The 17494-nt window shown below is 35.9% G+C and overlaps 5 protein-coding genes across 7 annotated transcripts; 3 read left to right on the forward strand and 2 right to left on the reverse strand.

Annotated features, from left to right (window-relative positions):
• The first annotated feature begins 3844 nt into the window (after positions 1 to 3844).
• LOC120769315 lies at positions 3845 to 7576 on the forward strand. 2 transcript variants are annotated; one of them, XM_040096261.1, is made up of 6 exons: positions 3845 to 4302; positions 4374 to 4847; positions 6591 to 6813; positions 6874 to 7066; positions 7123 to 7308; positions 7371 to 7576. In XM_040096261.1, the coding sequence occupies exons 1-6, from the start codon at positions 4216 to 4218 to the stop codon at positions 7555 to 7557; spliced, it is 1350 nt and encodes a 449-aa protein (XP_039952195.1). In that variant the 5' UTR covers positions 3845 to 4215; the 3' UTR covers positions 7558 to 7576. The 2 variants fall into 2 exon arrangements, with proteins under 2 accessions (XP_039952195.1, XP_039952196.1); XM_040096262.1 differs by having other exon boundaries at positions 3846 to 4302; positions 6606 to 6813.
• Positions 7577 to 7627: 51 nt separating this feature from the next.
• Positions 7628 to 8817, reverse strand: LOC120769316 (probable 39S ribosomal protein L24, mitochondrial). The gene is made up of 5 exons (XM_040096263.1): positions 8665 to 8817; positions 8405 to 8561; positions 8145 to 8338; positions 7889 to 8084; positions 7628 to 7817 (listed from the first exon to the last, which is right to left on the reverse strand). Exons 1-5 carry the CDS (start codon positions 8746 to 8748, stop codon positions 7702 to 7704), a joined length of 747 nt encoding a protein of 248 aa, XP_039952197.1. The 5' UTR covers positions 8749 to 8817; the 3' UTR covers positions 7628 to 7701.
• A 376-nt stretch (positions 8818 to 9193) lies between these two features.
• On the forward strand, positions 9194 to 11928 carry LOC120768347 (geranylgeranyl transferase type-1 subunit beta). Its single transcript, XM_040095000.1, has 5 exons — positions 9194 to 9899; positions 10407 to 10566; positions 10630 to 10793; positions 10856 to 11008; positions 11078 to 11928. Exons 1-5 carry the CDS (start codon positions 9618 to 9620, stop codon positions 11504 to 11506), a joined length of 1188 nt encoding a protein of 395 aa, XP_039950934.1. The 5' UTR covers positions 9194 to 9617; the 3' UTR covers positions 11507 to 11928.
• LOC120768349 (F-box/LRR-repeat protein 15) lies at positions 11863 to 13469 on the reverse strand. 2 transcript variants are annotated; one of them, XM_040095001.1, is made up of 2 exons: positions 12558 to 13465; positions 11863 to 12175 (listed from the first exon to the last, which is right to left on the reverse strand). In XM_040095001.1, the coding sequence occupies exons 1-2, from the start codon at positions 13286 to 13288 to the stop codon at positions 12001 to 12003; spliced, it is 906 nt and encodes a 301-aa protein (XP_039950935.1). In that variant the 5' UTR covers positions 13289 to 13465; the 3' UTR covers positions 11863 to 12000. The 2 variants fall into 2 exon arrangements, with proteins under 2 accessions (XP_039950935.1, XP_039950936.1); XM_040095002.1 differs by having other exon boundaries at positions 12082 to 12423; positions 12558 to 13469.
• A 482-nt stretch (positions 13470 to 13951) lies between these two features.
• On the forward strand, positions 13952 to 17010 carry LOC120769211 (SWI/SNF-related matrix-associated actin-dependent regulator of chromatin subfamily A-like protein 1). Its single transcript, XM_040096103.1, has 10 exons — positions 13952 to 14568; positions 14633 to 14849; positions 14905 to 15039; positions 15093 to 15448; positions 15515 to 15665; positions 15731 to 15895; positions 15957 to 16107; positions 16175 to 16306; positions 16371 to 16565; positions 16625 to 17010. Exons 1-10 carry the CDS (start codon positions 14031 to 14033, stop codon positions 16835 to 16837), a joined length of 2253 nt encoding a protein of 750 aa, XP_039952037.1. The 5' UTR covers positions 13952 to 14030; the 3' UTR covers positions 16838 to 17010.
• The last annotated feature ends 484 nt before the right edge of the window (positions 17011 to 17494 follow it).

Raw genomic sequence — 17494 nt, forward strand, 5'->3', positions numbered from 1 at the left:
TAAATGTGCTATCATAACTGATTGAAAGTCCTTTGCAACAACAACAACAACGTGTCGGATAATAATATAATCATGTATAATATATCAAGCAAAATTGTTTTTGTTAACATAAATACGTGTCTGTAAACACTCTTGTATAACACAAATCACTTATTGACACTTGAGCGACAATTAGGTATTTGGCGTAGGAGTTCGCCAAGTCACTAGAAATTAAATTCTGTGTTTTTAGTAACTTAATGCAATTAGCTAATCTAAATATCCACATATACATACATTCATACATATGTACATACGTACACATGTTGATTTCTAAACAAAACAAATGCTTATGCATCTAAAACCTTGCGTAGTAAGAAAATTTTCCAGTAAGAGGATATATCAAGGACATGCTAAGCCGCAAACAACAACAACGTCAAATTAGCTGCGGCATTTGATTAATTGTCGATGATGATTTTTCAAGGGACTCTGTTAAACAGAGTGTGAAGTTTGATTAATTTCGTTATACATATGCAATACAATAGGGTGTGACAAAAAAAAGTAATTCGAATTTATTTATTTATGTATGTGTAAAAATTAACGTAAATGAGTATACAGACAAAAAATATAACTGTAAGGAAAATCTTTTTGCTAAAAATTTTAAAATATGTTGATGAGCTTTCGAAGTTATTTCCTTTCAAAATTCTTTTTAAACTTTTATAATGAATAAATTGAAAAAAAAAATTTTGTTGGATAAAAAATTTTGCAAAAAAAATTATTTATTTAGCTAAAAAAATTGAGATATGTTGGTGAGCTTTCGAAGCTCCTTCAAAGTTTCTTTCTTTTCAAAGTGCTTTTTAAACTTTTATAATTAATATATAAAAAAAAAATTTTGTTGGATATAAAATTTAGTAAAAAAAATTATTTATTTAACTAAAAAAAATTAAGGTATGTTGGTGAGATTTCAAAGTTCCCCATAGAGCACGTTAAAAATCTATTCATTTCTCTAAAATACTATAACTTTTAAAACGTTTAGAACCAATAAATTTAAATAAAATTCTGGTGAGGCATAAAATTAAAAAAAAAAAAAAAATTTAAATATAAATTTAAAAAAAATTTAAGTTTAAGCAAATTAAAAAAAAAAAAATTAAATGGAAGCATTTACATATATATAGGAAACTTTGAAAGCTTACCGACATCTTTTAAAATTAATCTTAAAATATTTCTCTGCAGGCATATTCTTTTGCAGATGTACATATATAGTTTGTTGATTAATTTTAAGCCACGAATTCGTTAGATTGGCTCACCCTAATATACATATATTATATATACACTGCTAGACATATGTATGTACATTTATAGCGGTGTTTCTTACCTAAAATTACGACAAAATGTCTGCTAACCATATAAATATTTTTATTATCGACTTTTTGGCGGCATATGTTCAGTTACTCGCTCAATGTACTGTACAATACATACTGTTGTTTTTGTTATTGTATTGTTCATCAATCGATCCTTATCACTATTGAAGACTAAGATCTATCCTTACTAGGTTATTACTCCAAGAATTTTTGTTCTAGAAGTTTGATAGTTTTTGAATGGGTAAAAGCAAAAATGCAGAGGTAATTGATTATCTTACATCTACGCAATATGATATACAATACTGAACTCTAATTTTTTACGCCAAAATCTATCGCACACCAGAAACCCATTTTTGAACCTTGATGTCTTAAACTATACATCGACGCATCGACCCACCGAGAGCGATTTCAAACCTAATAACTTGCCAATACGCAAAAATCATCTAAAATCTTAAGCATACCTTTAGATATATAAATAATAAAATACCGTTATTTTTACATTTCTTGGTCATGATCTCAATGAAAAGCTTTCAAGGATCCTTTACACAAGTATCTAAGCATAAATTGGTATTTATGGCAAGAGTTACTTGAATTCTTCAAACTATTTGACAACTTGTGGGATCACAGTAAGCAATAAATGTATATAAAATAAAAACAATAATAAATATGAATTTTAAACTATGTTCGAGTACATATGTATGTATGTATATATAGTATATGCATATAAGTTCTACTTGCACTTGCCAACTTTTAAAAGGACTCGTCACAAAATGGAATGAACACACTTGAACTTCTGAGCGTGGCGACAGTTTAACTAATGTCATGGAAGTTGCGTTCCAGGATAAACGAGCTTTTTTCGATTTTTATAACCTGAAGAACATATACTAAGTTTGTCACGCAGGGAGGAAACGTCGGAAACCCTCTATTCTATATACATATATAAATCATTAGCGTGATGAGCTGAGTCGATAACTTGCCTGTCTGACTACCTGTATATATGTACATACGGAAACTAGTCCCTCAGTTCTTGAGAAATCGATCTGAAATTTTGCAAGCATCTTTCTAATCACAAGATTCTGCTTATTTTTTGGAACCACCGATATCGGATCACTGTAGCGTATAGCCGCCATTCAAACTAATCGATCAAAAGCAAGTCCCCGTATGGAAACCCTTTATTACTTGAAAATGTATGTACACAAAATTTAGCATGGATTATTTCCCGAAACAACGGTACAATCTCTGAAGAAATAATTCATATCCGACCAATATTGCTATAGCTGCCATACCAACTGGCCGACCAATACCAATTTCATGTTTGGAAACCACCGTAACTACATAATATTACATCAAAAACTCTTGTTAGTCTATTTGAAGCTATGTAACGGTAAAGCATCATATGTATTTTTTCACCTTTTCTTGGAATTCTACTTCTACTGTACTCATAGCACTGCAGACAACCGAGCAGTCATCTTATAATACCCTGTAGGAAATATTTTCTTCTTCCTTAAATTTTCAGAATATATGTATAAGGGGGTAGGATGGGGATGGTGCCATCTGTAGAAGTTCAGTGAGAAAACCCGCCAAGTTAAAACCAATAGCAATGAAAAGAGGTAAGCAGCCTCGAATGAGTGCACAGCTGTTGGCGTACGCCGATGACATTGAAATTATTAGCCTCAACAACAGCACCGTTCTTTTCTTCTCCAGACTGGATAAGGAAGCGAAGCAAATGGATCTAGTAGTGAAAGAGGGCAAGACGAAATATATCCTGTCATCAAACAAGCAGTCGTCGCACTCACGACTAGGCACCCACATCACTGTTGACAGTCATATTTTCGAAGTCGTAAATAATTTCGTCTATCTTGGAACCAGCATTAACACCAACAACAACGTAAGCCTCGAAATCCAACGCAGAATATCTCTTGACAACAGGGGCTTCTTCGGACTGAGTAGGCAATTGAGAAGTAAAGTACTCTCTCGACAAACAAATACCAAAATCTACAAGTCACTCATTATTCCCGTCCTGTTATATGGTGCAGAGGCACGATGACAACATCTGATGAGTCGGTGTTACGAGTTTTCGAGAGAAAGGTTCTGCGGAAGATTTATGGTGCTTTCTGCATTGACAACGGCGAATACCCGCCGAGAGAAGTAGAGGAAGAGAAATACCTCCACTCCGTTAGAAAGACCCTAGATATACGAAGGTCTTTTAAATACTTAGATCCGTACTTAGGAGTTCTGGCTATCACAACGGACAAGCATCTCTAGCACTCTAAGTGGGATTATTCGTGATCTCACGAATACCTAACCTAAACTATGTGGTTCCTACACTTAATGTTCCTGCCGAGCTCATTGAGCGGAATATGGGAAAACTTCAACCAGGATAAATAGTTCGTATTTATTTTCATATCTGTATGTCAACCAGCTGCACATACATTTGTTTTCTTGTTTTTGTAAATGTAGGTAAATAGAAAAAAAAAATGGAAACATTGATGGATAGGACAACGGCTCAACGCACTATTCAACATTTGGTGGGTGAACCAGTAACCAAGCATGCAAATGAATTTCATTCAGAAATTGACGCTGTCGCGAGTGACAAGTGAATCGAACAACGGCGGAATAGCATGTGGAAAACGTTAAAACACACTAATGGCAAAGATAGAAAATTAGATAAAGAATATAAAAAATAGAAAACAGTGCATGCAGCCATATATACACAAACACTTATACAAATTTATGAGCAGCAATTAATTTAGAGACTTTACTTAAATAAAAACTAAAAGGAATTGCAAATTTTTAGTTCAAAAATCGTATTTTCTAATGTTTACTTGTGACAAGCCTTAAGTGCAAATATGCATTTTTCCATAATATCGTCGCACAAATGATGGGATGTGGTTCATCGATGGACACGAACAGCGTAATTGAAGAGCCCATACAGAGCTTGGAGCGTTGGCAGCAGGGCGACATGGTAAATATCGAGCGCGTCGCAATCTAAAGTTTTCGAAAAATGCAGGTTTTTCTCTCTCATTCCGCATATAGGATCCCGCTGCCGTCATCGAGGAATTTGTGCGTTTGGATGAACGCATCAGCAAGCTGGAAGCCACTTGTCCGGGTCCGCGTATGGCCACCGCCGAAGCTTGGGTGGAGCACTTGCAGTCGCAACGCGATTCTTTGCTCGGTGTTGACACCGTAGATATGGCCTTGAACCCGCAAAATAATGGCGCGTTGCAACAGCAGCAACAACAACAACAGCAACCGTCACAACACCAATACACACAGCAAATGAATAGTGAAATATTGACGTTGAATGAGATCGATGCAACAACACCGCCGCCCATACATCAACCGCCCTTGCAACCGCTGAGCGTTACTGCAGCCACAACAGCAACATCAAAGGTAAACAGAGGCACATTACTACGCGGAAATGGCGCCACAACAAATGGCGTAGGCGGTGCGGCACGACAAGCTAATAACAGCATTGTGGCCAATACACCCACCCAAGATTTGGCTAATGTGAGTTGTAAACACAAATACCAAACTGTCACTTAAAACACAAAATTATATATTCAGGGGGGTTAACGAACCGGTACTGTAGTACTAAAGTACTTCGGTAGGGTTTTTGTGTGGGTCTGAAATTGAAGTTCTTTCATCGAAAGGAATGATGAGAGAGATTTAGAATAAGGTTATACATTCGTAGTCGGGATGGCAACTACTAATTTGAAAAGTTCTTTTAGCAAAATCGGAGTTGTCCTCTTTTCTTTGATTTCTTAGTCAATATGAAACTTGAACTCCTTTCTTCGGAAGGAATGAAGAGAGAGATTTAGAATAAAGTTATGCATTAGTTCGAATGGACTCCTTTTGAGCCAATACAATCATGCCTTAATTCTTGTCATAAGTATCGGCTATGATGACCTTCAGCGAATGACTTTTAGAACTTCTTATAACGCGTTCGCCGAAGCAGATTTTACAGTTTTGGAACGCCATCCGCCAGATTGTTGGGCAGTTTCACGTGCCATCACCAGTAACGATGCGTTTGATGAATGTCGGGTCCTTACCTACGTTGTCAAGTACCTCTTTTGCGAGCTCTATTCGACATCGTTTTAACAAAAGATTCAGATGAGTACGAGTCTTGCATTGACCCGCTTCATATCCAAACTTTCCCGATGCTATTGTTGGACGGTAAGCTCGGCAACTCGGAGTACAAGTATTCAGTGTGCCAAGACAACGTCATGAAAAGAACTTCTTCTTTGACAGAACAGTGTTGAAGCCACTAAATACTTTTCCATTCAGACCTTTATTAAACAAACCCCTAAAAGCGCATAAAGCCTTTCACCGCTTTTTAAGCACGCCTCCTTGTAATTCCTCTGTAGTTGAATTAGCGCGTGTATATACAGACATAATCACGAAAAAACATCAATATACATTTAAGTATGTTCTCGTGTGGCTAAATGAGCTTCAGCCACCTCGTAGTTTAACCCCCTGCGGCTTGGCATGTGTACACGCGCAAAGTGGCGGCTCATTTGGAGCGCGTTCGTACTTCCTTCCTGTAGTAATTTGATTAATTGTAGGCGTTAGTTGTTGTTATCTTTGCTTGTTTGGAATTACTTGTCCATGAAATGTAATATTAGGTAATTTCTCGAAAATCGGTTTACTTTTTGCTGTTGTTGTTGTCCTAACGATGGGGCTAATTATTAACATTTATGGAGTACAATCAAATCAACACTAGCGAGCAAAAAATATATTGTCTCAGAGTTCATTATGCTGACATGGCCATTGATTGATTTTCAATTCGGGCTTCATGTCTCCTCTGATTAGACAATGCCTTCACAGTAGTCCAAAGCTTACTCCGGTGGAGAAGTTACAGGACTTCAAGTGCTCTATCCGTTCAGTTTTAGGCTTCCGAGATAAATTGTGTATTCTCGAATACAAAAACTGATTTCATAGTCGTGATATACATAGAACTTAATGTTGTTGGTTATATTTCGCACGGTATTGTCAGATTTGTACTTCGTTACTCATACGCACTGTCAAACCTGTTTATTGCAACTAAATGTCAACAGTGATTAACGTACTTGGACACTTTAAGAAATTATAGGTATAAGTTTAGTTTACTTTAGGAGGAGTAAAATATTTACATGCATGGCTAGACAAATGAGATGACTTTCATGACTTAGAACAAATTATTAAATGTTCTAACAAAAATATAGAGAAAAAAATGAAATAGTAATGTAAACACTTCAAAAATTAATTACCTAGTATATATTTTGCCAGCTGGCCATAAACTTGGGTGTTGTTGGCGATGTAAATAAGGCTTCCACACATGAGGACTTCTTTGCGAGCCTCAGTGAATCTGCGCTTTATCTAACGTCCATCCGTTACTATACCGAAATACTGGAACACACTAAGGTGCGACTGAAAACGTTAACGGAAAGCTACAACGAATTAAATGAACTATATGTGCATCACGACGGCATTATAGGTAAGCTGCTTAAAAAAAGTTATAATACAACAGTTGCAACGTGCTTTATACGCCTTTCAGCTTTTATCAGTGGCGGCACGTACATGACACGACTGGAGGAGAGCCTTGATTCGCAGCTGGAGGCGGCGCGTGATGTGCGCGATAAATTGGGCAGCGCCTTGGAGCAATGGCGTATATGCGGTACTTTGTTGCGCACCAGCGCCACTTCGGCCACACAGGCTTTGGAGCAGTGGCAACAGTTAGCTAAAGCAATGTAAGATTTCTTTTAAAAGGTGAAATTTAAATGTAATTTTCACTTTTGCATTAAAGTGAGCCGAAACACAAAATTCAACTTGCTTTGGAATGCCGTTCGGCACTGCAGGCCTCTTTGATATCGGTGGAGTGTGCGCAATTGGCGCTGCCACATGTGGAAATCAAGCACATAAGCAATCGCCAACTGCTGGCAGTTAAGCATTGCAACACCTACATGATTACAGATATAGCGAATCTGGCAAGGTGACCAAAGACATTAATTGAATTTAATGAAATCATCAATAATTCATACATTTTCGCCACAGATATCAGCATACAAGTAAAGTATTCACCTCCTTTGAGAGTAATACGTCCAAGGCCTCGATGTGGTTGTACGAAATGTTCAACAAAACTTTGCGGCAAGATTTCGATAAAGCCGAGGAAACGGTGCGTCATTTGGCTAAGACTTTAAGGGATCATCGCGAAGAAATTTTCACCGCTGCTCGAAAATAATAGCATCCGCATGCTCGAAAATGGCAATAAACGCTTGCCCAGAGCAGCTTGTTTCAGTAGTTGTAAGAACTCTTTTTCATAACATATATTTATAGTTTTTATTTGATGGCAAATAAAAGCATTGCTTAAAAAACGTAGTTAAACTTAATACCAGTAGGTCTTCTTTGGTGTACGCTCTTCCTCAATGCCCATCTCTTCCATAATATCCATTTCAAATGTGGACAATTTAGGTTGGAAAGTTATTTCGGATACAACAGCGGCTATAAAAACACAACAAAAAAACAGAATTTTTAAAATGCATTTCAGTTACTTCAAGCGTCTGATTTAATACCCGCTGTATCCTTTTCGCGTTCAATATATGCGCCCGGCGTTTTATAATCGTGTGTTTGATTGTTCGTTTCTGGTATGGGTATAAGGCGGCCAGTACGCGCGGATACACGTACCTTCTCACCCTCTTCAGTGAAACGCCATTCGAATTCTGTGCCTTGCAAATCCGAGGGATCGACTAATCGCACATCTTTAGTAACCTAATAATCAACATATAACGTTATGATTACGAACGTAAGATTTCATATGACAAAACACACATCTAAAGGCGATTCAGATTTGATTAATATGCCTGGAAAACCTTCTTCAGCACCCACTGTGCGATAATGCCAGTTTAGACCTTCCACCATCACCCAATTGCGTTCTGGTATAACCTGTGTAACAATTCCTTGTTTACCCTTATCTTTGCCGACAAGCACTTCAACACGATCACCACGAAAGAAACCCCATTCATCTATAAAAAAAGGAATAGTTAAGCAACTATTTGCATCAACTCATTCGAACTCTAAATTTTACTTACCCACTGGATTCAGAAAGACCTTTTTGCGTATAGTGCCGGGCATGTTTTGCTGTCTGAACTGCCCTGTCCATGGCCGATTCGTTGTATATCGAAAACGCTTACGTTCTACCGTGCGTTGTGTGTAATTTGGCAGACCAGATGGTGTTTTCCAATAGACCTTTAATTTAAAATGTATAAATATAGCAAGGGACCAGGACAAATTTTGTATAAGAATTGTAATTATGCTGTTTAGCCCCATATATGACATTCCACAAACTCACCTGCTTTTTGCTTCTCTCAATGTATTCCTTTGGAAAATTTGAGAAGTTTTTTAATTTTGTGGCCAAAAATTGCGTTAGCCTCATCTTTTCTGAACTTATTATTATAAAATCAACCAAAACGTAATGGGAAATGCGTGAATGTAATTCAGGGGAATGTTATGAAACAGCTGACCACTGACAGTTTACTTGATGCGTTCGAAAGCGAAGCAATAATAAAAATTGCTGAAAACAAAATTTTTTCGCAGTGTAAGAAGTATTTCATTTTTGTAATATTCGTTGAAATGTTTATATAAAATTAATAAATTCACAAGTTTATATACTCAAAGAGCATTGCCTCAAAAGTAATCGGAAAATTTAGCAGCATTTATTATATAAATAAATTTATATATTCAATGAGCATTTTCCAAAAGATATCAGCTAATTTAGCAACATTTTTTATGTATTTAATTTTCATTATTTATTGTTTTCTCAAAAGTGCAACTCTGTAGTGATCAGCTGTTCTTCATTGCATAGCACAATTCGCTCCATTCTCCACAGTAAGACGAATTGATAATTTTATATGTGCATTTTTTACCTACTAGTCAACAAGAAAATTATAAACAAATATAAAACGATACAGAATAGCTATAAAAAGCATATAAACCAAAAAGTTAATTTATTTTCTTATTCATGAGCAACCGAAGTGCAAGTAAAGTGGAATTCGTGAAAGAAAACAGAAACTATAAACGTTCGTTGGTTTTAGAAGATTACTACTCATTGCTCGTCGGCAAGCGATTATCAATAAATGAATAATAAATTTACGCTTATGCTGACTTGATATTAGTCATAAACACATAAATAACGTACATAAGAGCACGTATTTCAGTGGAAATATTTACAGCAAAGCAAGCAGTAAACCAGTATTTAATTACAACACGTTCCAATAACTATTTAGCGATAATAAGTGAAAGAAAATGTCCCACGATGCATTGAATATAGAGGGAGTTAAGCAGGAACCGGCTCTGTTAAAAAAACATGCAAAATTTTTCGTTAGATTTTTGAATTTATTACCAGCTCGTCTGGCTTCACATGACTCCACCAGAGGCACCATTGCATTCTTCGCAGTGTGCGGATTGGATGTACTTAATTCGCTACCACTACTGACAAAAGAAATGCAAAAGGATGTCATTGAATGGATTTACGGTGGCCTTGTGACTTCAAATCCGGAAAAACAGCAAAATTGCAGCGGCTTTCAGGTAAACACGTAAATATATTATTATTGCGCATAGTCATTAATCAAAAGTGACTGGCAGGTGAGCGTGTTTGCAAATGTACATAAATTTGTATGTACATACATATTTCCTAGCAGCACGTTATCTATAGGTACGTGTGGTTTAATCTTTGTTTTGTGCTAACAGCGCTGTGCTTTGTTTACATAGCATTTTTCTAACAACAACGGACACAGTTTCTAATTTATTTAGGTTATATCTTTTAAGTTTGCTTGGATTTAAATTTAATATCAGGTCAACCGTCATAATTTGTTTAGAGATTACGCAAATACATTTTGTATATATTTTAACTTACAATTAAAATTTACAACAATCACAAGTATGTTTTTAATTACTTATGGGAATTGTAAAAAAGAAACCAAAAGTGTTCTTTTCTTATCTTTCCTTTACCGTAATCATATTTCTTATCAATTAACATAAATATAATTATTTTATCTTTTTTAAATTGAAATAATTTCAAATTCGTCATTTCAGGGTTCACGTTGCGTGAATATCATTTCCGATGACGAGCAATTGCAGGCCAATGCCAGAAACTATCAGTGGGGGCACCTTGCGATGACATATACCGGTATTGGCATATTAGCTACTCTTGGTGATGATTTGAGCCGCATAGACCGAAAAAGCATTGTCGATGGTAGGTTCTCATACACACACAACTAATTTCAATAAAGCATCATATAAATATACTGTTTTTCAGGTGTCGCCGCGGTACAGCGTCCAGATGGTAGTTTCAGCGCTTGCGTCGACGGCAGTGAAAACGACATGCGCTTCGTTTTTTGTGCCGCTGCCATATGTCACATGCTCGACTATTGGGGCGATGTAGATAAGGAGAAAATGTTTGAGTTCATAACCAGCTGTATAGTAAGTAAATTATTGGTGTCAAGGAGGCGAATTTACTCTTAACATTTATGCACCTTTTGCAGCGTTATGATAACGGCTTCAGCCAGTATTTAGAGGGTGAAGCGCACGGTGGTACTACATTTTGTGCTTTGGCTGCGCTTGAGCTGAGCGGCCAATTACATCGATTGGATGTAACAACGATAGAAAACATAAAACGCTGGTTGATTTTCAGACAGGTAACGTTTTTTTTTGCTTATATACATATATACAGATGTTGCTATATTATAATATGAAAAAAATTACAGGTAAATGGTTTCCAAGGTCGTCCAAATAAAGCAGTAGACACATGCTATTCATTTTGGATAGGTGCAGCGCTGCGCATATTGGGTGCCTTTGAGTTAATAGATTACGAAGAGAATCGTGCTTACATTATGGAGACACAAGACAGCATTGTCGGTGGTTTTTCGAAATGGCCACAATCCACAACAGATCCTTTTCATACATATTTCGGTCTGTGTGGGCTTTCGTTCATGAATGAGCCTGGTCTATCAGCAGTTATGCCCAGTTTGAATATATCAATGCGCGCTTACAATCGTCTGCAACAATTACATGCACAGTGGCAAGTGGAGAGTACAGATGATCGATTTGTTAGCAACAACAAGTCAGCGTCGTCAAAACTTAACAGTGATGAAAATTCAACGTCCGTTACCTCGCCGCTTATAGAAGCACAATAAGGAGCATTTCTTTTACAAAAAACTATACATTAAGCGGGAATGATTTTTATACAAAGTGAGCAATGATTGGACATTTGACTATTCGTGCCGAAATATTTTGCAGTTAATTTTTAACAAAAAGAGTTATATATTTTGCATACCTTTTATTATCATATGCATATTCCATTCTATTGTGACTGCTCGTTTTTTTTACCCTGCAATAATTTTTATGCAATTTCACGGCTTGCATATCCTGCCTTAACTATCAATATGAAATTCTCAGCTTTAAAAAAAGTGTACATAATTTTTTAAGTCAAATAGTCCAATCATATCGTGAGTGTACGAGAAACTATTGTGAATTAAAACATAAGCACAACTATTTTTTTAATAGTATTTAATTATATTGATCGGTATTGTAAATAAACTAATACAATTAAAGCTAGCTTAAATTGTTTTGTAAAGAGAATCACCCACATTTATATATAATTAATTTAGTAATAAATTTATCATTTAGGTTAAACCTGCAAGTAAAGGCAATTAATATGCCCCTGCATTGCCGGTATGTTATAGCCCAGTTGCGGTCGGTCAATGAAGAGACGACCACGTAGAGGCGCCAATACTCGCTCAGTCACATTCGGACATCGATGCACCATCAACGATTGGAGTTGCTGACACGTTGTTGTTAGAGCGCTGCAAATAAACGAAAAGCAGAGCAGAAATAAACTCCGCTGTCTTAGTTGTCTTAGTAATTGCTTTTGCTTTTGTAAGCTTAATAAATAAGAAAATCACTGGGATAGAAATCGTTCAGATACATGTCTAATTGACTTTGTCGATCGATGTGCGCGCGTTTGCGTAGCGGTGCTAAAGAACGCTCCGTTACACGCGGACAACGTTGCACGAGTAGTGAACGTAGCTGAGTGCAATACGTTGCGATTGCACTGTAATTAGACAAAAAAAAGAGAAGGTTGAAATATATAATCCACGCGTTTCTAAAATCTTATAGGGTAGAGTTACTGGAAGGACAACAATGTAACTTTTTGCGAATGTTGCAACTAAAACACGCAATACTTACTGTATGCCATAATCGGAAATGGCAGCGCATCCCACCAAATTAATATGCTCCAAACTGCGGCAGTAGTTGGCAATCTGTATTAACACCTGGTCCGTCACGCTGGGTGTATTGGCTAATGATAATACATTTAGTTTATTTAACTTCCTAAAAAATATTATTAAACAACGCTCTCCAATTGCTGTACAATATGAAATGTCGAATTCCACCAAATTACTATGGTGTAAAGTCAGCGCATCTACCGCGCCTGTTGTTAACCACTGGCATTTAGAGAGTTTCAAAATGCGCAACTCCTTGCACTCTATAATGATGGGCTGCAAGGCTAGTGGCGTAATATTCACGCATTCATTCAAGTTGACTACGCGTAAGCGTCTGTTTTCAGCTAATAACGGCAATAAGTATTCATCTGTTAACCAATGGCAACGTGCTAGGTGCAAGTTCTCTACACGACGACAGCATTTTCCCAGCACGGCGAATGCTAACTCAACATTGTGGCTATTATTTCCGGCCAAGTTAATGTCTTTGCGCCGTTCAAATGCAGCTTCGGCGAAGCGTTTGGCAGTTTTCGAACAGCAACGCAAGTTAAATAGATCCTTGAGTGTAAGAAAATCCGCTACCATAGGTATCAGCACATCCTGCCAACTTATATCGAAGAATGACACCTTTGTACTGCTATAGGATACTGCTAAGGCCATTGAGGCCAAATGATTCTCCTCTCCTTCTACGCTGCACATTTTGAGGTTCCGTGTTCGCCAGCACACGAAAAACAAGAATTTAGTATGTTTCTTGTTTTAGAGCAATATTTTTAAGATTTTCACAATAACTTCATGGTATTAAATGCGTATTCTTAATTTTGTTATTTTTTTCTTTCTTTTTATTTTGATTATGCGTACACATCAAAAAACAGCTGACGCTAGAAAGGGTGATACAACTGAAATGAATTAAGAATACTACTGCATTCTTAAATTACATAATGCTATATAATATAAATTATGGATATATTAGTATTGTACTGTTAGAAAGTCTGGTAACAAATTCTGGGAATGAGTCAGTTTCAGCAAGACAGATTGGAAAAATTGATTCTGAAACTCTCTGATTTGTACTTAAAGTCAACAGCCCATCAACAGGGATGTACATTGAAATATGAATAGAGAACTATAAACTTTTTAATTGGAGATATATTCTATTTGCTTGAAAAACCATACTTCAATAGTGTTTTTCAGAAATTCTTTAATATTTGATAAATTATAAAAATATTTATATATATGTATTTTGATTACCAATGTATTATCTATGAAAAATATCTCGTCAAGGCATTTGTTAATTCAGCGTGTTCGAAACAGAGATGTTACGCTGAAACAGCTGTAATTTGAATACTCCAACAAGTTTATTCGCGCTCATCATTTAATTTTTCTCAGTCTTTAATCTTTCTATTTATGTTTTGATTATCGAAAAGAAATAAACAATAGGATCAGAATGTCTGTTTGTACCGCAGCTGAAATTGCAGAAAAGCGTCGTATTGCATTAGAGAAGTTAGCAGCTAAAAAGCAACGTTTGGCTAACGCTTCATCAACTGCAACAAAAATAACATCTCCAGTGCAACAGCAACGCACAGCTACAGGTGCCATATCAACCAATAGCTTTTTTAAGCAGCAAAATCACACACAAACACAAAGTGATACAAATGCAAAACTACAGCAAAATTCGAGCGCTAAGCCCTCCGCTGCAGCCATAAATTTTCTAAATGACTTAAAGCGAAGTAACATTGGAAAGTATGTAAATAATGCACGCAATTCAGCACAACCTTACCCACGAAGCCCATTTCACAACAAGCAAAATGCTGCTGCAACTCAAACTGCCAGCAATGCGAATCCACAAAATCTAGCACCTGTTTTCGTTGTCCAAGTTAGCTGTAAGGTATATATGATCAGTAATACACGTTTTGTGGCCCAGCCTTCATGTTTCCATGCCAAACTTATTGATGTTTTTAAAACTATACCGTCAAGATCATATGGTTTGTATGCAATTAAGGCATTGCTACATATATTATTGTTTAATATATTTTACTCTTATTACAGATAACTTAAAATGTACTTGGAGTTTTGGACTACAAGATTATGAGCTATTGCAAGAACGCGTTGGCGGTATGAAGCCAGACGTAAGCATTGGCACAATACCGAAGAGTGTTATTTCAGTGTGTCGCACACCGCCTGTGGAAATCGAACACTCCTGCTTATCCTCAATCGAACCAAAATTAGCACAGAAACTATTGCCTTTCCAGCAAGAAGGAGTTTGGTTAGTATTTCACAAGTTACGCGAAAGAGTTTGTAGTTTTATTATTTTTTTACAGTTTTGCTATTGCACATCACGGTCGTCTTATGATCTGTGATGAAATGGGTCTTGGCAAAACGTATCAAGCGCTTGCTGTAGCAGACTTTTACAAGGAATCCTGGCCTCTGTTAATTTGTACAACTGCTTCCGTTCGGTAAAATTTGCTTTATTATAATTATCGGTCCATTATACATTTTCCACTCATAGAGAGTCCTGGGTCAATCACGTACGCGAACTGCTACCCAGTATACATGTGCACTACATACAAACGCTGCTAAACAATCAGCAATATTTCCATGATGCAAAAGTTCTTATCACCAGTTACAATATGATGGATAAGCATGTTGATAGGTTATTGGAGCATAAATTCGGTTTTGTAATATTCGATGAATCGCACACTTTGAAAAATGCCAAAACTAAATGCGCCATGGCTGCGGAACGTTTAACACAAAAAGCGCGACATGTGATATTGCTTTCGGGCACACCGGCCCTATCGCGGCCCCTAGAATTATTCACACAAATTCATCTCATCGATCGCAAATTTATGACTTTTAAGGAATATAGTATGCAATTTTGGATTTTGTAGAAAATAGAAATTTTCCTAATTGTTATATGTGCTCTTCCAATAGCTACTCGTTACTGTGATGGCAAGCAAACGCATTTTGGCTGGGATGCGACTGGTCAGTCGAATCTGCAAGAACTAAATGTTGTGCTAAAAGAAAAATTTATGATAAGACGCACAAAAGAGGCAGTGCTGCCACAGTTGGCCGAAAAGAATCGGTAATCAATGTGAAAATTTTATTAATATTCAATAAGATATTTAATTTGTTATTTTGATTTTGCAGCGAAACGGTGCTGCTAGACCCAGCGCTTTTGGCAACCAATACGGAATCGAAGCAAAATTTGGAAACGCTTAGCAGAGATTTCTCCACAAGCAAAGGACGTGAACGCGAAGATATACTTCTAAGGTTCTATTCAACGACGGCTGAGGTCAAAGCGCGTGCTGTGTGGTAATTAACACAAGAAAGCAAGTAAAAATATTTGAGAATTTTAACACTTGTGCATTTCTAGCGCTTACTTAAAGAACTTGGTGAAAGACAAAATAAAATTCATTGTGTTTGCACATCATCGCGTCATGCTCGACGCCATAAGCGATTGCTTGTGCAAATTAAATGTGAACTTTATACGCATTGATGGCTCTACCAAAAATGAGGCGCGCGGGGTAAATTTCCTTTAAAAGATTTTTAAAAATATTACATTTGTGCTTATACGAAATTTTTACCTTACAGGAATATATAGAAAAATTTCAAACAAAATCGTCGTGTCAAGTTGCTGTGCTCTCATTGCGCGCCTGTAATGCAGGCATCACGCTAACTGCGGCCGAAATGATTATTTTCGCCGAATTGGACTGGAATCCAAGTGTATGCTAAACAAACAAAAAAAAATAAACTAAAATTACATTTGCATTGCTTTATTATCCTGTAGACCTTAGCGCAGGCGGAGAGTCGCGCACATCGCATCGGCCAAAATAAAGCGATCATATGCCGTTACTTAATGGCGCCGAAAACAGCTGATGATGCCATATGGAACATGCTGAAAAACAAGCAGGATGTTTTGAACCGTGCTGGTCTATTCTGTGAGAACTTGCAGGATGCCACGCACACCGCAGCGCCTACAGGGGTGACACTGTTTTTTTGTATACATATATATAAAGTATTTTAATATTATATTTTTTATAGTCACATAAAATTGAAAGCTACTTTTCGCCGTTGAAAAAGGTTGATCCACCTGAATCAAGCGCTGCGGCTAGCGCTGCGCACATCAAACCACAACCAGTCGCTGGCGGTGTAGGCGATGCAGCGCAGAAGTTGGATTTGAGCAAGGAATTGGAGAATATCGATGAATTATTTATGGATGACGATGATGACGCGTTCAAGGACTTGATGTTTTGATTTTTGTTTGTGTGTGTGTTTTTTTCCAAATGTCCCAAGTAATGTGTTTGAAGTAATAAGCAGCGCTTGAGAAATTGAAATATTGTAGTTGGCTATATTATTTTTTACACATTCATACGCTAACTTATGCCGCTAATAAATTTAAAAAGTTTGCACTATGAAATGATTATAAACAATGGATTTACATATATCTGTAAGTGGGTATAATATTAATTATTTTTAAACTTTAAATTTGTCTTAAATTAAAAAAAAATTGATTTAATTTTTTTTGTTAAATTTTTTTATTTATTTTTTATATAATTTTTTAAGTTATTTATTAAATTTTTTAATTGAATTAATTTATTTAAGTATTTAGATCGGAAGAGCACACGTTTGAACTTTTTTTTAATTTAATTTAATTTTTCTTTTAATTTAGTTATATTTCTTTTTATTTAATGTAAATTAAAGAAAAAAAATTAATTTTATTTTTTTTTGTTTATAATATTTTTAATTTATTTTTTTATAACATTTTAAGTTATTTATTAAATTTTTTAATTTGATTAATTTATTTAAATATGTTTTTTTTTTAATTTAATATTATCTTTTTTAATTAAATTTAATTATATATTTTTTATTTAATTTAAATTAAAAAAAAAATTAATATATTTTTTTTTTAAT

Source organism: Bactrocera tryoni, chromosome 2, assembly GCF_016617805.1.
Source record: "Bactrocera tryoni isolate S06 chromosome 2, CSIRO_BtryS06_freeze2, whole genome shotgun sequence".
NCBI lineage: Eukaryota > Metazoa > Arthropoda > Insecta > Diptera > Tephritidae > Bactrocera > Bactrocera tryoni.